Source organism: Daldinia decipiens (assembly GCF_022478715.1).
Source record: "Daldinia decipiens strain CBS 113046 unplaced genomic scaffold F4813scaffold_16, whole genome shotgun sequence".
In the NCBI taxonomy this organism is placed as follows: domain Eukaryota; kingdom Fungi; phylum Ascomycota; class Sordariomycetes; order Xylariales; family Hypoxylaceae; genus Daldinia; species Daldinia decipiens.
Window position 1 is genome coordinate 621,762 of NW_026054559.1, and position 19,777 is coordinate 641,538.

General features: G+C 46.9%; 6 protein-coding genes across 6 annotated transcripts; 4 read left to right on the forward strand and 2 right to left on the reverse strand.

The window, feature by feature from the left end:
- The first annotated feature begins 20 nt into the window (after nt 1-20).
- F4813DRAFT_359487 (acetyl-CoA synthetase-like protein) lies at nt 21-3,654 on the forward strand. The gene is made up of 2 exons (XM_049243342.1): nt 21-920; nt 991-3,654. Exons 1-2 carry the CDS (start codon nt 479-481, stop codon nt 3,108-3,110), a joined length of 2,562 nt encoding a protein of 853 aa, XP_049099727.1. The 5' UTR covers nt 21-478; the 3' UTR covers nt 3,111-3,654.
- Nucleotides 3,655-5,532, reverse strand: F4813DRAFT_359489 (eukaryotic translation initiation factor 4E). Its single transcript, XM_049243343.1, has 3 exons — nt 4,799-5,532; nt 4,672-4,743; nt 3,655-4,619 (listed from the first exon to the last, which is right to left on the reverse strand). The coding sequence occupies exons 1-3, from the start codon at nt 4,976-4,978 to the stop codon at nt 4,131-4,133; spliced, it is 741 nt and encodes a 246-aa protein (XP_049099728.1). The 5' UTR covers nt 4,979-5,532; the 3' UTR covers nt 3,655-4,130.
- Nucleotides 5,533-7,490: 1,958 nt separating this feature from the next.
- F4813DRAFT_73164 (DUF1857-domain-containing protein) lies at nt 7,491-8,505 on the reverse strand. Its single transcript, XM_049248838.1, has 3 exons — nt 8,435-8,505; nt 7,789-8,265; nt 7,491-7,729 (listed from the first exon to the last, which is right to left on the reverse strand). The coding sequence occupies exons 2-3, from the start codon at nt 8,227-8,229 to the stop codon at nt 7,658-7,660; spliced, it is 513 nt and encodes a 170-aa protein (XP_049099729.1). The 5' UTR covers nt 8,230-8,265; nt 8,435-8,505; the 3' UTR covers nt 7,491-7,657.
- Nucleotides 8,506-9,868: 1,363 nt separating this feature from the next.
- On the forward strand, nt 9,869-11,000 carry F4813DRAFT_389504 (NAD(P)-binding protein; the record flags this gene model as incomplete). The annotated part of the gene is made up of 3 exons (XM_049246843.1): nt 9,869-10,259; nt 10,322-10,390; nt 10,444-11,000. The coding sequence occupies 3 exons, from the start codon at nt 9,869-9,871 to the stop codon at nt 10,998-11,000; spliced, it is 1,017 nt and encodes a 338-aa protein (XP_049099730.1).
- A 1,092-nt stretch (nt 11,001-12,092) lies between these two features.
- Nucleotides 12,093-14,848, forward strand: F4813DRAFT_389505 (heterokaryon incompatibility protein-domain-containing protein; the record flags this gene model as incomplete). Its single annotated transcript, XM_049246844.1, has 3 exons — nt 12,093-13,870; nt 13,918-14,168; nt 14,220-14,848. The coding sequence occupies 3 exons, from the start codon at nt 12,093-12,095 to the stop codon at nt 14,846-14,848; spliced, it is 2,658 nt and encodes an 885-aa protein (XP_049099731.1).
- A 1,400-nt stretch (nt 14,849-16,248) lies between these two features.
- F4813DRAFT_380831 (fungal-specific transcription factor domain-containing protein) lies at nt 16,249-19,370 on the forward strand (the record flags this gene model as incomplete). Its single annotated transcript, XM_049245604.1, has 7 exons — nt 16,249-16,442; nt 16,492-16,814; nt 16,870-17,240; nt 17,296-17,376; nt 17,428-18,122; nt 18,182-18,382; nt 18,440-19,370. The coding sequence occupies 7 exons, from the start codon at nt 16,249-16,251 to the stop codon at nt 19,368-19,370; spliced, it is 2,796 nt and encodes a 931-aa protein (XP_049099732.1).
- Nucleotides 19,371-19,777: the final 407 nt, after the last annotated feature.

A 19,777-nucleotide genomic window follows, 5' to 3' on the forward strand; every position in this document is an offset into this window, starting at 1 on the left:
TCTCAACAAACAATTCCAATGTTCCACTTTCTGTAAGCTTTTTATTCTTAGTCTGCTTTTATGCCAGGGCTGCTTGGTTTTATCACTGGGGATCTCGGACATATTCGAGTTTATCATGCCCGAAGAGTCTAGAAGGGTTATTATGCACGGTACCCAATTGCTGGACCGGCACAATACGAATATACCAAAATTCCATGCCACCCTCTGACGACTTCAAGCACCTATGTCGGATTTGACTGAGCCGACTTACAGGAATCTATGTATCCTATCTATCCCATCTATTCACCCCTGCTTGCGAGTTCTTGGTATTTCAAATACCCATATGTACACACTGCCGTATTCCCCCAGTCCATCCTCCGGCTCATCCTCCTGCCTATTCTGAGGGGTTTGCATGGGGGTGGTATTATGCCCGAGAGGATAGAGAGAGGCGGCTGTCAAAGTACTTATTCCTTATAACTCCCCTCCTTACACCCCCGTGATGCGATTGAGTTGTACTGGGCTTCGTTTGGTTGTTAATGCTCCGTCGTCATCTCAGCTGTTTAAGTATATTTCAGCCACGCATTCTTTGAGTCCTTGTTTTATTGCATCTGGTGCTACGTCTATATATACCCATAGTTTCGTCCCACGTCCCTCGTGTCCCTTGTCAGATCGCTCATCCCCCCTCTTTGGCAAATACACCACGCATGTCAGGATGGCTTCCACTCTAACCCTCCCTAAGCTACCTATCTTCGAAGCCATCGCTAGCCATAATCCGCAGTCCACCGCCGTCGTCCACTGCCTGTCCCGCCGGACATTCAAGTATGGCGAACTACTCCCGGACGTGAGTCGTGTGCGCGACCGAATACTCGATGCCGCCGGCAAGTCGGACATCCGGGGCGAACGGGTTGCCTTTCTTATAGAGAACAGCTACGACTATGTTGGTATGAGCTATTCAGCCGCCATAATTGCCGGGACTTCGTATAGGACTAGTTACTGACTCGCATTGTTTAGTCACATACCTCGCTATCCTTGCGGCGCATGCTATTGCTTTGCCACTATCCCCGCCATTCCCGGCACCCGAACTGCAATATATCCTGTCCCAATCGCAGGCTATCCTTTTGCTACACTCGCCGAAGTATGCCGCGAAGGTTGATGAAGTCCTCACTACTCCAAGTAAGGAACTCGATGTCGCGCCATCACCAACTCCCGTCGAGTTGCCGAAGCACCTCGGCGCAATCTCGGAAACGTTCGAGTCGGTTACGCTTACGGACGATGACGATGACGATGCAGAAGGCGCTGGAATGATGCTATACACATCCGGCACAACTAATCGACCAAAAGGAGTACTACTGCCAGGGACTGCGCTCACTGCTCAGGCCCGTGCCCTGATTGAGGCGTGGAAATATACACCATCGGACCGACTGCTACATGTGCTCCCTCTCCACCACATCCACGGCACCGTCAACGCATTGCTCACTCCACTTTTCGCCGGTAGTAGCATCGAGTTCCTCTTCCCTTTTAATGCCGACACGGTTTGGCGACGTTTCGCAACACCATTCGTGAATTCGCCGCAAGTTGCTGCTGCTATTGCCAAGCCGAATGGTGTAGCTCACGAGGTTAAAGAAGCTGCGAAAGAAGTCGTGAAGGAAAATGGTATTGCGAATAGCGTACCCCAGTTCGTCAAGGCAAATGGCTTTGTCAAACCCAGTAGCCTCCCTAATGGTATCCCCCAACTAGTGAAGACAAATGGATTTCACCCAGCAGTTGGCGAGGCGAACGGCAATATCACCCCCATTACGGAAACAAATGGCACTGCCACTCCAGCCCCAGAACTGAATGGATTTGGCAATCCCATTTCTTCAGAAATCAGCCGTCTAGCAGCGGTCATTAACCATCTCGCAGCTGAGGTTAGCAACCTTGCCGCGAAGATAAGTCAGCCTAGCCAACCAGCTGCATTGACAAATGGCATTAATCATATCATATCGCAGCAGACCAGTGGTGTCGCTCCCTCGCCAGCTCTATCAGCCAACGGATTCGACACTCCCATCACGTCGACAAGCGGCCGTAATACTCCGGTCGTAGAAGCGACCACCTTTGTCAAGCAACCCGAGCCGCAGAAGCCCACTGCCCCCGCTGCTATCACCGAGCCGGTCAACGAAGAAAAGTATAAGAACTTGTCTCGCGTCAAGATCACGTTCTTCACCGTCGTGCCTACAGTGTATACGCGTCTGCTCTCGACTCACAAGACACTACCTCCAGCCATTGCCGAAGCCGGTCGTATCGCTATTAGCCCAGAACACATGCGCGTATCGATCTCCGGATCAGCAGCCCTTCCGACACCCGTCAAGCGTGCCTGGAAAGATCTCAGCCGCGGTAACGTGCTGCTCGAGCGGTACGGTATGACAGAGGTAGGCATGGCGCTGTCCTGCGGTCTCGACTATGGCGACCGTGTCGACGGTAGCGTCGGATGGCCTCTCCCCGGCGTAGAAGCTCGACTCGTGGACAATGAGACAGGCATCATCATCGAGGACCTCGATCCTACCGAGCCCGTTCCTGAAAAGGAGCGATCGGGCGAAATTCAGCTCCGCGGCGCCAATGTATTCCGAGAATACTGGGCCAACCCGACTGCCACATCCAAAGAATTCATCCCCTCGGATGACGGCAAGGGCCCATGGTTCAAGACCGGAGATGTAGCGGTTCGGCGCCCTGTGCCCGAGGCCGGTCACGGCACGAGCGGTGAATGGGCCCGCGGGCCTATGTACTTCATTCTCGGCCGACAAAGCGCCGATATCATCAAGTCCGGCGGCGAGAAAGTATCCGCCCTCGAAGTCGAGCGTGAGTTGCTCTCCCTACCCGAAATTGCCGAGGCAGCAGTAGTTGCAGTACCTTCGGGAAAATGGGGACAGAAAGTCGGCGCCGTCATCATTCACTCCCCTGAACACCTGCGCGAACGACCCGCCTGGCGACCCCTTGACATGCGGCGAGCTCTAAAGGGACGACTAGCGAATTATAAGATCCCGCAAGTACTCAGGGTGGTCGAACATATTCCGCGAAATGCCATGGGAAAGATTAACAAGAAGAATTTGCTACGGGAAGTATTCCTAGATGACTTTAGCGGGGATGAGCTGTAAGGACGGGATGGAATATCTTGGGAAAAGATGGGCGAGGAGGGGAAATAAGATGCACCTGAGATTTTGGATATGATATCATGATGCACGCTATGTGCATGTTCTACTCTGGAGGTTCCGTAGTGTCAATATCCCAGGAAGATCAAAACGAAAGAAAGTAAGAGAGAGGGTGGGCCCATGCGATTCCAATATGAAAAAGACGATACGAAGCCCGTTTCAACATGCAAAGGGATATGGAATCAACCAACGAAGCAGCTGAATGAGAAACTGGAATGGGCGAAGCGAGGGACGAAATGAAACGCAGCTGCGTGCTTCTGCACATGTGATTGGACGGGTGGTGGGTTTTTCGATTCATGCGGGAATTTCATGTCTATATGTTGTATCCTCTCCGACGACCTATTTGTATATAGGGAATTCTTTCCTTTTCCCCTTGGTCGTTTTCGAGACGGCTGGTCTCTCTATCAGTAGAGTTAGAATCAATGCGGCTCGCTCGCCACCCTAGGACAGAAACCTACCAATATTGACTATTCCTTGGTTACCATTCAACAATATATCTTGCTAGATCAGTTGTGAATGTCAGCCAGTCAGCCAGGCAGTTTGACGTCAAATTGTATGCTTCGCTATTACAACGGTTGCTGTTCTTAATTCATTCGTGTGATATTGCATTCTATCTGCGGGAAAGAGAATGCCAATCGCGCTACATGGATAGAAAAACATGACGGGTCATGAGCAACCTTTACTCCATTCCTTCATCGCTTGCCACCCAGTACCAGTCAGCCGAAGAGCATGCTGCATAGTATCGATGAATGATAGACTGCCGCCGCCGGCAATCTAACCCTCCTTTAATTCACTAACCATAACTCACCCCGTACCAGTAGCTAGTACCAGATGACCGGCGGACGCACTCGACCCCTTCCTCTAGTATCACTTCTATCAAGGCGTTATCGACTCCCGATATCAAAATTGCAGATCATTTCAACAGCATCCAGTATTGGAATATCTGTCAAGATGGCATATAACAGTTTAGACGGTGAATTTGGCCTTAGCTCGAGTACTACCACTGTGAGCTGAATCGGTGTGACCAGAAAATTCGACAATCTCGTTAGCGGGTAGCTTTAGGATCTCCTTGAACTTCTTGCCAATGGCCAGCAGAATCTTCTGACCCTTTTCGACAGATCGACCCTTACCGCCAGATACATCGCCATCGCCACGGCCCGGAATGCTCTTGCCGATGGTTCGAGTCCAAACACCAATACGGTAGAAAGCCTTACGAACGTTGACGACAACACCCATGACCTCACCATCGTCCTCTTCCTCGAGGGTCTCTCCGATTGCAGCCAGCATCGTATGCAGCCATAGGTCATTAATGTCGACGTTACGCTTATCCTTAAACTGATACGACCATTTGCCGCCGTGCTTGTTCTGAGGGTCTTCCCACTCCGGTCGCACGCCTTCTTTGAATAAGTGGTAGTCGGATTTCAGGGCCAATTCGGAAACCGGTGCGATATTATTCTACAAGACAATCAGGCATGAATTAGATTAAGCCACTACAAGGACGACTTACGTAGATACCCCAGAACTCCTCGACCGAATTGAATGTAATGACCTCCTTGAGCAGGTCATTCCAGTTATCTCCCTATTTGAAAAATTAATACTCAGTTTAGGATGCGTATATAATAAAGCAGACTAACCTTGCCGCTCGAGGGTTTAGTAAACCACAATGTCCATTTGTTCTGAAGAGGGTGCTTGACGTTGAAGTTGTCCTTGTCATGGAAGACAGTGACCAACTTGCCGCTATCAGGCTCTTCTGCCCTTGGACTCTCGCCTTCAGGGGAGATGGGGATGGTGGTGAGATCGACCTGTTCCGACATTTTGAATGGCGAGAAGAGTACCGAAGAAACAAATTCGGCGTAGAAAGAGGGTTAAGTTTCGGATTTAGGATGTGTACGGTTGATGGATTTGCAATTTGTAATTTATATTGTAATATTCCAGGTAGGAGAGTAGAAGCTCGGTCTCTGAGGAAAGAATAACAACAAACCTTAAGTCAGGCGACCTTAGGCTGTGCGCAATTTCCCCTTTCGTGGGATAGCAGTTGGGAAGGTGAGCGTGAGTGGTGAGGATATTACGGAATAGGCGAACGGAGAGAGGAGGGGCAGTCGCAGCCGATCGCTAGTCGCAGAAAGAATGAGTAACGACGATAGAATGACAAAGGGATATAAATAGTCAGAATAGACTAACTATTACAAGCGTTCGTCTTCGGTAAGGAATTTAATATGACTTTGCGCCAGGCAAAAGTCGGATTTTTTTTTAGGTCGGCGTTTGGTTTCAAAGGAAAGCCTTTTTTTTGCACAAGCATTTGTGATGAAGCGGAAGGTATTGGTGTCGCAGTGGTGGGGCTTTTGGGGACCTTCTTCCGAAAATCACTAGGTTAGGTACCTACTCCGGTTTCAACATAAAATGCATACTTCGAACAATATTGTACAATTGTGGTAATTACATAAGGTTATGTAAGATAACCTAACCCAGGTACGGATGACCCTTTCAAAGGTTTTTTGACTATCAGGCGCCCCTGTCAGTTCTGACACTGGATCCTGACCATGATTCTCTGACACCTGGCAGCTTAAAAGTGAATGTATATAAAACTCTACTTTTATACTTTAAGGTACTTAATACCCCAACAAAACGGTCAATTTGAATGTATGATAAAGTACCACATAACTTTCGGCACAGTCATTTATAAAATGATAACTTTTGATCATAGTATATTTGCTTTTAAGCGAAGACATCGTACCTGTTAAAAAGGATAGGATAAAATACAATACATGTCTTAAATAGGTGAGCAGCTGCCTCTAAGAATGGTCTGTGCGTGACGGGCCTAACAGGGGCGCCTTATGTAGGTATAGACAACCTAAACTTTGAAAAAGTCATCCGTACTTACCAAGTAACAAATAGCGTAACTACCTAAAAAGCAGGGGCGTGTTTATAAACCAGCACCGCCACAACATGTCATACGTATATGTACCTAAGAGTAGTAGACAGTAAACGGATTACTCTTCCTGTCTGCGTAAACGACGACCGCATCCTAAAGGGTGCTGCGCTTTAACTACCTAAAGCATTCTGCTGGTAACTAAGGATAGCGTTGTAAGGGTTGGAGCGAATAGAAGTAGATGATCGCTCATCGCTTTGTGGCCCAACATACCAACGATGACGACCTTGGCGTTATGAGGCTAGCATTTATAGCATGCGAAGTCCGCAACTTCCATTTCGGCCATAATCATTTAGAGAATTAATATTTCGACGGCGGTATCGAATTTCTCAAAAAATATGTCGAACGGGGGCATTGGCCGACTAGATCTTGCCGGTTGCCTGCCCTTACCTGGCTACCTAAACTGAGCAAGGGAATCGAGTCAGTCTTGGACTGGGTTCTCACGGAAATGACACCCTTACCGCCAAGTTGAAGGGTGAAGGTTTCACCTCTACTGAGATATCGCGCCAGCGGCGACTGTTATACATGCTTGATTTTCTTTCCACGTTCCTCGGGAAACTCGATACATTAAAAAGAATGAACCCAAAATCCGACGCGCTATTCAAGGCGCCCTGAGATATTTTTGGTGTACCAGCTATTGGAGAGGTTATACCATTTTCACGCAACAAGCAAATTTCTCTCTATCCTGTGTTGCCACTTAACTATCATTAACTGGCCTAAAGTAAGCGACTTGCATGTAGTGTCGTCTGAAGTCGGACTTGTCATGTGGTCTGTCCGCAATCTGTGGTATTGTAGAAAACGTTTCGATACCTTCTTGACCGCGAAACGGGTCGAACTTTTAACTAGTAAAGATCCTCCTTCTTGGGAACCATTTGTCGACGACCCAAGCGCTTTCACCAGGGAGGAGATGCCATCGATAAAGGAAGAGATGGAGAACATGGATGAATACTACTACTACAGCCCTCTAGATTTCGAATGGATCACGGCAAAACGCTTACTTGGGTTGCTTCACTGGTTCTTTCACATAGGAGATAGGGATCGATGTGAATCGGTCATAAATCATGGGCGTATTTGGTCTTGGGACAAATATAGTTTCCCATATATTCCACACGTGGATGATTCTATGATAAAATGGCACCAAGATCCAGTCCCCTTCGGCCTTCGGGTTCCCAGGCACCGTGGACACGACGCTGCCTCTCTGCGAGTTCTTCGGCCCTGGTTAAAAGCATAAGACATGGTACCTATAAGGAGGGACACGATCAACTCATTACTCTGAGGATTCACATTGGAGTCTCAATTATTAGAGAATTAGGATACTTTCGAAGACAGAGGACTAATAAGAAGTAGTTCTAAAAAGCAAGGCCTTAGTTAAAATTAAATTCCGAATCTACCTCAACGCCCGTGGTATGTCAATTTAGGTACCTAAGACGTGAGAAATTCATAGCGAATAGGCAAATAGGTTTTAACCATTTTTAATTCTCCATTAGCGTCGTATGATAGAGGCAGACTCGGACGACTATCATGATATGCGAACTCCCTAAACACCTCAAATGGGGGTCATCCATTACTGTATTTCGCCGTCATTGACTAGTCGACGTACAGTGTCAATAGTACCTTGGACAGCCATCTTCGCTGTCTGCGAGCCGGGGCTATATTAGAAATATACTACAGCATGGTCATATAAGGGAAACTCACCTTCCAGCTTCTCTCCTCTAACTTCTTCGCCTCCTCGCTCCCCTGCTTGACACCTGGGTATCTCCACTCAAACGCATACGTCATAAGCAACTCTCCATCGGGTCCTTCGCTAACAATGTTCGAGATCTTGCTTCCGTCCGGTTGTCCGAAGTCGACACGGCATGGAGGGTAGTGCGTGCATATCTCCTTGACCAGTCTGCCTCCGCTACCACTATCTGGCTCCTGGCCTGCCGCGAACCGGACCTCGCGTACAACCGTCAGGTTTCCCGTCTCCTGCGATGTCTCTTCGGACAGCACATTGCACTCCTCGATGATGGGCACGAAGTCCTGTGCGCGCCGAACTTTGCGCTCTAGACCCGCCCAGATCTGGGGAATCGTGAGGGCGGGCAAGGCGCCGGAAGGATTGATAGGAGCCGTATAGGCGAGGTTGAAGGTGACCATTTCTTTTTTCTTTAGGGACTCGATGTCGGGGGTATTCTAAATTGAATTAATGAGAAAGAATCGGAGTGGAAGACTGAGAATGATGTCGTTGACGTCAGATTTTTATATCCGTGCCTATGCCCCGGATCCTTGGCAACAACACCACTTGTTCGGACCCGTTGGGGACGTTATTGGGATTAGGTAAGAAATATCAGCTTAGTCTTACATTGCAAACAAATTAGGTACCTAGGTAGCTTAGCAAATCATTTCTTCTATTTAACCTTCAGTGTCTTCGGTCCCGGGCGCGGTCCCGAGACCCATAATAAACATCCCGCGGCGACGGCACCAATTTACAGCCCGTTTTCGGGCCGGAGACCTATGCCGAAGGTACTTCTCACCTTGCTTTCATTTTGTTGTGATACATTTATAAATGCCATAACTTGCCTAATACGACAACTATCTTATTGCATATTGCATCATCACGGTGCGATACAATATTATTTCTAAAGAAACTAGCCCACTAATAAATAGTACCTGTGCAGTGGTGAAAGTAAAGCTATCCCTAATTATATCCCCATTTCACCGCTCTCCAAACCATCAAGACCTTAGTTACTAGAGTCAAGGGGGGGTCTCACGCTAAATATGAGATACGGAGAGCCTGGAGTCTCATCATAGTATATAGTCACGCTTGAAGCCCTTATATAAAACTCTTCTATCTTTCTCGTTTTCTAGCTGTTCGAAGAGGTTTATATGAGCGCCCCCTAGCTATAGTCAAGTAGATTACATGTTATTATCCACATTGTTGAATAACTGAGCTTCCAAAAGTCGCCGCAAATCACATACTGAACCCCTATAATCTACGTACCGTTAAGTTCCAGTTCACCGTTAGCTATATAGCGAGTTCGATAAGTCAAGTCAGGTCAGGTATGTTGACTTAGGAGGCTTACCTGGCCATATTCTCGACTTGGCCTGGGAAAACCTTACAAAGACACAGGTCTAGCCATATAGGAAACAGAAAATGCACGAATCCTATTAGATCAAAAATATATACGTATACCCTCAAGGTATGTAATTATTACACAAAAAAAATTTACGATCTACCCAAGCCAGGTCAGGTCAAGCTATTAACTGACTCATCGAACTTGATGCAGCTGTATAAGCTATCGGCTTTAAAACTAGTGCTTAGATAGTATTGGGTGTGGGAACAATTTCCTTTTTTGCAGTCGTTGTCATCTCATTGACCTTCAAGATTAATGGCCTAATTCTTGGGGAAGTAGGAAGTATATTCTGAATTGGCAATTATATGCAAGGTTATAATACTATCTAAATTTTCGAGGTAGCGCTAAATATCACTTAGTGTCTAAGTGACACTGGCTGACTGTGTTCCGTGAGAGGATCCATTTTACGATATGCATCAATGGATATACGTCAATGGATATAACGGACATAAAATAAAATAGATCAGACGTGCATACCGTTCATACATAGGTACGTTCATATATTTTGAATTTGTAATGTCGGATACTTAGTGATCCAAAAAGTGTCCGCTTTAAACGCCGTCCCCGAATTTGACATTCGGTCCTTTGGCGAGTATAAAAGAAGCCACCGGCAACATCACTCAGGTACTTTTCAAACTTTCTCATCCTAATATCGCAACAAAATGGCACGTCTCGCTCCTTACATTGAACAACATAAGGATTACCAGGGTCCAGGAGATGCCCGCCCGACAGCTATTCAGGTTGTAGAAGATCAGGGTCTTGTCTCGAGCCCCTCATGGACTGGTAGAGTTGTTCTTATCACAGGCTGTTCGCCTGGCGGACTTGGACTCGAGACGGCAAAGGCCATTCACCTAACGGGAGCTGACGTCTATGCAACTGTTCGAGATGTGACCAAGGGCAAGCAGATTGCTGAAGAGATTTTGGCCGATGGCAAGCCTGGAAAGGTTGACATCATTGAAATGGACTTGGCTTCATTGAAAAGTATTCGAGCCGGAGCAGAAGAATTTCTTCGCAAGAGTGGCAATAAACTCAATGTTCTGATTAACAATGCTGGTATGGATTCACGGATCGGGGGGTGATTATCGTGTTTCTTGAATTCAGCTGACTCCCTTTAGGAATCATGGCATGTCCCAAGGGCAAGACCGAAGATGGATTCGAGTTGCAGTTTGGCACAAACCACCTAGGTAAGTACTGCGTATACCATTACGCATATTGTAAGTGATTGACCTTAATTTAGGCCATTTCTATCTCTTCCACCTAGTTAAGGACGCTCTCCTGGCCTCCGCAAGCCCTTCGTTCAACTCTCGCGTCATATCGGTATCTTCCGCCGCCCACCGCCTTGGTGAAATCAACATCGACGACCTTAACTTCGAAAAGATCGAGTATACTCCGGTTAAGGCTTATGGTCAATCCAAGCTTGCCAATGTCTACTTCGCGAATGAATTAGACCGGAGATACAAGTCCCAAAACCTGCGGGCTTTGAGTTTGCACCCGGGGGGTATTCTCACGAATCTGGCGAGATATATGCCTACCACCCAAGAGATTCTCGATGATCCAGGCATCTCAAAGATGCTGAAGAATCCCGCCCAAGGAGCGGCGACCACTGTTTGGGCTGCTATAGCGAAGGAATTGGAGGGCAAAGGGGGGATTTACCTTGACGATGTTGCCGAAGCTGAGGAGACTCCACCAGGAGCGCCTTATTACGCGAGCGGCTACAATGTGTGGGCTTTCAATCCCGCTGCTGAGGAGAAACTTTGGGCTGTCAGCTTGAAGTTAACAGGTTTAAGCGAGTAACATTGTACTCGGCGTTGTGGTTCCAAGGGCTACCAACCAGGGAACTATATTGTCATAGGTTAGGTAATTTCGATATTGAATTGTAGTGTGTTAACACCCCTGGGTGATCCTCAACTATCTATCCATTATCGAAGGAGAAACTGTCTAAGATTGAGGTGTCGCGTGGGGTAAATAGCATTTTTCATTGTAGATAGGATAATATAGATCAGCGACGAGCAATACGTATAGCGTTCTTGATGCGACTGTAATATATGAATTTCCTGCAACTTCTATTGATCAAGTTGTGTATTAATCTTCACTAAAGGGAAATTTATAAATGACGTTGGTTGGTGTTTATTAGGAAGATTCCAGCCGAGACCATAAGCTAAGCTGCTGAGATTGATGGTGGCGTTCGAATCGTGCCAGGATAAGTGTGGCGGTGATTACCTAGACACTTAACCCGTAGACACATGTCCGTCATCAACAAAGTTCCCATTACATACATCCAAGGCGGCAAAGTGACCTAGGTGAGGCAACCAAAGAAGAGAATGGTCAACTAGCAAGGCAGGTTGTTAAGCGCCATAAGCCCTAAAAGTCAATGTCTCTTTCACAAGTACGTCCCAAAAGGCATAATCCTATCGTCGTTATGTTACCGAGCTACGCGAGAAAATTCCGGCATTATCTAGAACATTCTCTACTAGGACACGCCGAGCTGCTTGAATATGGTAAACTTTAACCTTGTATCTTTGATAGGACTATAGGTCTCATTTGGGAAAGCGGTCCTATTTCATAGTAGGAACTATTATATGTTGATCTATGAGCTGATCACAAAGCCTTGCTGGCTGTCAACCTTGCGAGTCTGCCTACTAATCGTGGGGGCCAACCATGCTTAGAACGGCGGATGCGCTGCAGGAGAATTCGCACTTGCGAATTCAGTGCCTGCGCAGAATGTATTGGTCGTTATTTATCTTATATTAAGCCTACCCTAGGTTTAAATTACTGAATAGTTTAGGTGAGAACTTGGACTTTTTGACTCGATTTACTCCATCTCACGATCATCTCTGAATTGGTTCTCTTTACTAGGTCAGTTTCATCCAGCCTCATCTTTTTTCAATGGCACGATACCAATACCAGCATCTTCAGGATGGTCGTAGTTTTAGACTGCTGAGTCTATTGCCTGGCAACGATCCAGCTGATCCTATTCGATGTCAACTTCAGGTTCATTCTCTGACGGAAGACGGTCAGATTCCGCAATACACTGCGCTATCCTACGTCTGGGGCGACCCAAGTCTTGATATTCACGTCGAATGTAATGGTGGTATATTGCCTGTTAATAGGGGTTGCTTCCAAGCCCTGCGTTCTCTTCGAGACTCGTTGCGCGACCTTCGTCAAGGTCCAGCCTTCACACCATATTTCTGGGTTGATGCAATCTGCATTAATCAATCAGACAAGCGCGAAAAGAGTGCCCAGGTCAGGTTAATGGGCGATATTTATCGGTTTGCCGAGACAGTTTTATGCTTCATCGGGGACTCTTACTCTCAGGAAGATCTGTATGTGTCTAATCATTTGGGATCGAAGACTGGATTACGGCGGCGTTTACTTCGCCAGGATCCTCGCGCTTCAGGCGGCTGGAAGGCTGATAGGGATATCTTAGGGGTTAATAACTTACGAGAGTCTGCGGTACGCAAACTCTTCGAATCGCAGTACTGGACGAGATTGTGGACGTTCCAGGAAGCGCTACTTTCTCACCGGAAAATCGTATTCTCGGGTACGGATATAATAGAATGGGAATCTGTTGGCATTTTACTTCAACAAGCTGCTGTGGTGAAGCGCGAAGGAGTTAATCACTTGCTACCGAAAGCAATTCATTTTTACTCTCTCACGACAACTAGTTCTATGCTCCGCCTGCTTCTTGACAGAAACAGCGCCAATTTTACCGGAAATATCAACAAGACTTATACGCAAAGCCTGTCGTTGGAAATATCCCGGATATTGTCTTTCTCTTCTGAGCTCAGGACCTCTGACCCCCGAGACAAGATCTACGCTTTGACGGGAGTTATGGCGGCATTGGAGGTCGACCTGGAGATTGATTACTATAGGCCCATGGCATTGATATATAAGGACAGTATCGGCGCTTTTTCTATGAAGACGTGGTCGTTCGAAAAATGGGTAATCGAATCTGAGGATGTCCCATTCAGTTTTTTAGATCTGAAGATTAGCAACACTTTTCATCAGCTACACTCACTACCGGTCAGAAGCAAGGAGAGTACATTTATGAGCCACCTTACCAAGCCAAGACCCAGACAGGTCCCGCGGTACTTACGTTGCGGTGAAGGCATAACAGGAGCACCTATAAATGAAGCATTACCAAATACGGTTCAAAGCAGAGTAGTTCACTCAGTCAAGGAAGAAGTGAGTTTCTCTGAGAATGACGATGAAGCCAATTCAACAATTTCACTTTCATCACCCGAGCTAGTTGAATTGAGTTATCTTTCACTTGCTCATTCACTCGCCCGTTCATTCTCTATACGCAAGAGGAATTGGCTCATCTCAAGAGTTACTATCCAGTTGAGGCCCATGCTGAGCCAATGCACAGGGGACGGTGGAAATGGTAGATGTCAACAAGTTGCATCTCGCTCAAACGAACATGCTAGTAATCAGGATATTTCCCTTGCAGGTCTGCGTCACAAGAATCAGAGAAGACAGAGGGATCGGGATGAGCATAGTGACGATGAAGGAAATCAGCAACACCCAAGGAAGAAGAGCAAAGGAAATGATCTAGATGATATTAAGAAACTTTTGGCATGCCCATTTCACCAAAGAGATCCTCATAGGATTTCAATCAATCGCTCATGCAATGGTCCGGGTTGGGCTTCAATTGCTAGACTGAAGTAAGTTTCCCGACTCTAGTACTCTGGAATACTTCTAACCTCAATAGGGAGCATCTGTACAGAGTTCATTTTGTACATCGTTGTCGGAGATGCAAGTCAAGATTCGACACAGCCGCTGGACTGGATAGTCATTATGAAGATTTAACCCCATGTGCGGTATCATCAGCTCCTCCTGATCCAATGGAAGGCTTCAACGAGCATCAACGGGAAAATCTTAAGTGTAGACGTGTACAGGATTGGAAGAAGATTTACCAGATTTTATTCCCAGACGATGATGAAAGGTCCATACCGTCACAGTGTAAGTTGTTTATATTGCCCTCTTCTAGCTACTCTAACTTAACCATCTTAGACTACGCAAGTGTTGTCACTATCACTGATATACTTGATCAATTTGATCGCGCCTACCAGCAAGAAGTCGAACGACAACTCCCAGGACGTGTAAGATCCGTTCTGGAGGGTCTGTCGTCTAGACCGATTTCGTCCATTCAAGATGAGATCTTACTCATGGTCAACGATATAAATAGCACAGTAATAAACTCATTCAGGCAGCGTATGGTAGGCGTCATGCTAGATAACTCCAACCCAGCTTCTCAAGAGCAGTCAGAGGTAACGACGTTAAGAGTCGAGCCTAGTTTGGATAATCCAGCAAGTTTCTTCCTTGAGTACTTGAATCATATCGACTACGAATACAACATGCCCCACCACCTCGATAATGAGCCAGGGTTCGATATTAACAGTCTTCAGAACTCCACATCTTATGAGTATACTGATGAACAAGACTACGGGCTTAACTTACTACAGACTGGGGATTTCCATGGGGCCTACGACGAGAGGTCAAACACTCCCACTATCATACAAAATGGAGATACGGATAATCCAAGAGGATTACGCCGACCGCCAAATCAGACCGGTAACTACGATAGCGATTCGGCTGATGAATGGACGGTGGTTGAAACCCCTCCTAAGGGAAGTCCATAAAGAACCCTATTTGTGAAGATAGGGGCACGGTGGAGGTACAGTACCCACAGGTGAAATCTAGACTCGTGTTATACATGTGGGATGAATAATTATACACCGGCCTTATTGAATCGCTTTACCAAATATAAGAATAGTAGGGATAGTATAGGTAGTAGTTAAACTACTTGAACCACTGCTTGACTTCTAAAGACTTCTGTGAGGGGCAGGATTTGCCTTTGGTCATTGGGTACAAACGTATGCTCTAACAAAGCGGTCTTTAAACGCTGTAACAGCTCAATTAAGTGGAACAATCAGGTACGCAGCCGATAAATTTACGCGAATGAAAAAGAAGTTGGTGGATTTGATAGTGAGTTAATAATGATATATGAATGATCTGAGCTGCCCAGCCCCTGGTGCCTTGCATGTGAAAAATTCGATACTACTCTCGAAGAACTTGTCTCGTCGATAATTCGTTTCATAGCAATGATCGCTTCCTCTATGATCTATTCGTTATTAAGAGAAATGTGGGATAATTGACGCACTTATCAATTGTCCTAGTTTACCTATATGGTGTTTGCTACTATGTAGATCAAAGAGGGAGACAGGCATGTTGAATGATAAGGACTTATTACCGAATTTTTTTGCCGAATCCTGGTTTTTGCCGCGGTAAAATAGTACAGGTCATGTACGTCTTCGCAACCATCCCTACCCTCTGCAAGGTATATGAGATAGATCTGACCTAATACAAATACATCTTCTAGCCTAGGACAATGGATGCTTCAATCAATCAATCAATCAATCAATGGAATAGCCTGCCTTGTCAGCTCGCCTATTCCGGGAATTCCCTTGGTTGACGTACCGGAGAACGCTTATTAGTCTACCCCGTAAAAGGGGACTAAATTCTTCCTTTCACGAGACTTATAAGGCGTGAGGATTGATGGCCGATTCTCTTTGACTACACCGCAAAATGCTACTATTGGTCCACTTTAGCTTCGGAGACTCCGCAAAGGGGACCACATGGCCGCTTCGATCTGAGCAGCTACGAAGATCTCATACAAGTGGTATCGACTAGGTACTCCGGCCGCAACTCGGGCGAGACCCTGCATCACCCTAGCCAAGCGTCCTGTGTATTATTAATTAACAAAGCCGCCGTCTAAGCCCAACATGGACAGAGGCCGGGGCTCCCAACAATAGAGATCGCCAAGGATAACTAGATCCCCATGTTTCTTCACATACTACCTCTGCCTGTCCGGCCTGTCTACTACGTAGTTGCCCAGTCGGGGACTATGGAGTTATACCCCACAACCCCACGAACTTCTCCAATTCCTGGGGGCTAGTTATTATCCCTCTCCTTCTCAACTCACTTCCCAACGTTGCGTAGAGGGTTGCCGGTGGTAATCATGGAATATGCACCTGTCACCATGTCTTCTACCACCGTCGAGACAGTTGAGCCCAAACCGAAGGCGGCGGCGAAGATGCGAAAGCGAGCACCTAAAGCCTGTTTGTCATGTAGGAGTCGTAAAGTGAGATGTGATGTTTCACAGCGCGGGCGACCGTGTATGAATTGTTATCTCGACAGCGAAACTTGCGTCGTGACTGGGAGAGCATCAAGGTTGTAAGTTACATGTTTTCCGTCTTTATGTGCCTCTACTTATGTTATTTAGTAGAAGAGGCCAGAGAGGTGAAAACGACAATTCTCAATCGTCGTATCCCCCTTACTCGGCGGAGGAGTGTGCACATGGTCGGACCTCAGAAGATGTAGTAAATTCGCGAGCCAATGGGCAGTTACCTTCACTGCGAGTAGATGGAGAGAACATTGTTCCGCTACAAGATGCATCCAATTCGACAAACCGTGCTGAAAACCAGGCGACGCCGGATGTCGAAGCAGAAGGATGGATTGGCTCGGAGGCGCCGCAACAAGTGACGCAGAGTGGATTAAATGAACAACATAGCAACAAAATACCAAGTCCCGTCCCTCTAATCCAGGGTAAGTTATATCTTAATTGTATCAATTTGTTTCTCTAGTTTAACCAGGAGTCTAGAAGCCACGTCTTTGCCGTTAAATACCTTCAACTCTTTTATGTCTCCTGATATACCCCTTTGGGTTGGAGATCAGCGCATCGCAGTCAACGCTGACATCACGTATTCCTACTATCCATTCATAAGTATAGGAAATCTGCATAATATCATGCCCCAAGATGTCAACTATCTAGAGTCTCAAGGTTGTCTCCGAGTTCCGACAAGAGCGATTCTAGATGAGTTCGTCCAACAGTACTTCTTACATATCCATCCTATAATGCCGATCCTCAACGAGGGAGACTTTTGGGACATGTATTGTAATCAAAATTCCTCCGAGTCGGGAGACAAGTTAACCCTCGTCTTTTTTCAAGCGCTCTTATTCGCATCTTGTAATGTAAGTCCATACTCACGCGACATCGACACGCCGATGAGAGCTGATCAAAATACAGTTCGTTTCAAAAAGTAGTATCAAAGCTCTTGGATTTCCCAGTATCCGCACCGCAAGAGCTACTTTCTATAGGCGTACCAAGGTGAGTTACCACCTCTCCCAATACTTTTAACTGATACTTATGCGGAATCAGCTCTTATTCGACTTCGACACCGAAACATCATTGGTTGATCTATCCCAAACCGCTCTGCTTCTCTCCTTTTGGGCCACGAATTGGTCACTCGCTTCCAAGAAGCTGAACAGCACGTGGCTTGGCATTGCCATACAGAACGCGAAGAGTTCCGATGCTCACTTATACGCAGTTAAGCCGAATGTCTCTGCTTTAACCGATCCAGTGCAGCACAAGAAGCAGAACATATTGAAACGCCTATGGTGGTGTTGCATCATCCGCGATCGCATATTAGCTCTCGGTGTGCGGAGGAGTCTACAAATATCCCGGGCGCATTTCGATATCGATGGCAACACTGGTCTCGGATACATCGACTTTGCCGACGAGGTTGACCGGTCTAAGGTATATAACCCGGAAACCAAGAGGTGCCTCGTCGAGATATTCGTCCAGCTTGGAGAACTCTGTTCGGTCTTGACCGATCTCGTAACTTTAGTGTTCCCTCTTGACGACGTACCTGGGTGGGATAGGGAATTGGGTGCAGAAGGGGCAGTCAAATTGAAAGAGTGCAAGGCTGCGTTAAGACGATGGTATAAAAGCGCAACGCTCCGGTTTCCAATGTTCGGTGGCGGGACTACACCAAGGATGACGACTGCGAATAACAAGCATTACCAGCACGATTCCGTGATCCTATACACCAATCTCATGTACATGCACTACCAGTAAGTAATACCCCATACTATTTCCTAGCAAGGATGAACCTGCTTACGCCTTAGTAAAGTTCTGCCAGGGCAGCTCTTTGCCATCACGAAGTCTTACAGCTGGCTGTGGCTTGCACTTCACCCAACCTTACCAACAACCTCCGGGAATTTTCGAATATTTACGAGAATAGGCACGAGCTTCAAGATGCGGCATGTAGTGTGACGGAATGCTTAAAGGAACTTATTCAATTACGCCTTGCCCGTTGGTTGCCAATTAGCGCGTAAGTTACCGGCTTCATAATCCAGGTACCTGTTAGGGGTCATCTAACTTGTCTCAGTGTTGCATGTACCGCATTGCCTCTGGTCCTTCATATTATCGACGTCAAGCTATCTTCGCAGAATAGGAATAAGACCGGAACAGTAGATACAGATCCGCAGATGGCAGCTAAGCAACACCGTCTTAATATTCTTATCGAAGCGATGAAAACATATCAACCTCAATACGACGGCGTGGACTATATCAGCGAAACCATCCGACATATCATCAATTTGGCTCAGCTGGACGCCCCTGCTAGTACCGGATGGTGTTTCTCGGGCCTCTCCACGGATGGCAAGCAACCCGCGCCAGCGGACTGGACTGATATACTAGCTTCTCAACCAGGCTACTATCTACGATTAGCCATGACAATGGATCTATGTTTCAGCAAGGGCCGGCTAGCAGAAGAGTCGGATTTCCCAGAAAACCTACGAGGGCTATTTTCAGCTGATTTCAGCTCAATCAGGGCCCTCGTGGCAAGTGGGAGGTCCGTTTCTGGGACGGCGTCAGCGGTACATAACCAAGGGACGGACTACTTCGCGCCGAACTCGACTATAAACATAACGCCGGGTACAGTGCACTCGCTCTCGTCGGACGAGGAATCCAATTCGCCTAATTCCTTCGACGGCAACGGCAACAACGCCTCCGACTCACATCTCGGCGGGCACCATGCTGCACTAAACCCCGCTGACATCGACATGTCCGGAGTGTTCGGCAACACGCTGAACATAGGTCACCTTGCCAGCGAAGTCCTCGCCGCGTACGGGCTAAACGCAGAAACGGGCGATGGTGTAGGAGAGGACGATTGGATCGAGAGGGCGTGGAGCGACGAGGAGATGAAAGACGCAGGCGCTGCGGCGCAAGGCCAACAAGATCACGGCGGTGCGGATAAGGAGACGGCTCGGGTTCTGCTCGATGCTTTACGGGATGATAGCATAACCTGCGCTGTATGAAAATGTTCTTCTTTCGGTTGGGCTTCGGTTGCATGTGGAGGCGTTCTGGCCTGGAAATCAAATTAGGGCAAATACTGCTGGTCGTCGGGATTTGGCATAAAAAAGGTCTTGTTTTATAGCGTCCAGCTATCCCGGGAGTGTTGCCTGGATTTATTGTACGTTATTTATCTAGATATATTAGGAGGTAGGCATTTATAAGTTTCAATACCACCATGTATTTTATTCGTGAATCGTTAATGGAGCTAGCATTCCTCAGATCCGTTTCTGATTATCAGGAAATTACCCAATAATTGATGAAATAGTATATAATATGATTTACTTAGCGTTGCCTCCTTATCGAAAAAAAACTCCGTTCGTGATATAAATTCCTGAACCATGTCCATGTCTTATACCCCTCACGATAAGGT

Excerpts from the sequence above, each read along its gene's own strand:
- F4813DRAFT_359489 (XM_049243343.1), bottom strand. The coding sequence starts at position 4,978 with ATGTCGGAACAGGTCGATCTCACCACCATCCCCATCTCCCCTGAAGGC. Across the intron at positions 4,744-4,798 it reads CTAAACCCTCGAGCGGCAAG|GGAGATAACTGGAATGACCT; the intron begins GTTAGTCTGCTT and ends TTTTTCAAATAG. Across the intron at positions 4,620-4,671 it reads AGGAGTTCTGGGGTATCTAC|AATAATATCGCACCGGTTTC; the intron begins GTAAGTCGTCCT and ends ATTGTCTTGTAG.
- F4813DRAFT_359487 (XM_049243342.1), top strand. The coding sequence starts at position 479 with ATGCGATTGAGTTGTACTGGGCTTCGTTTGGTTGTTAATGCTCCGTCG. Across the intron at positions 921-990 it reads GAACAGCTACGACTATGTTG|TCACATACCTCGCTATCCTT; the intron begins GTATGAGCTATT and ends CGCATTGTTTAG.
- F4813DRAFT_73164 (XM_049248838.1), bottom strand. The coding sequence starts at position 8,229 with ATGGTCACCTTCAACCTCGCCTATACGGCTCCTATCAATCCTTCCGGC. Across the intron at positions 7,730-7,788 it reads TAGAGGAGAGAAGCTGGAAG|ACAGCGAAGATGGCTGTCCA; the intron begins GTGAGTTTCCCT and ends CCCGGCTCGCAG.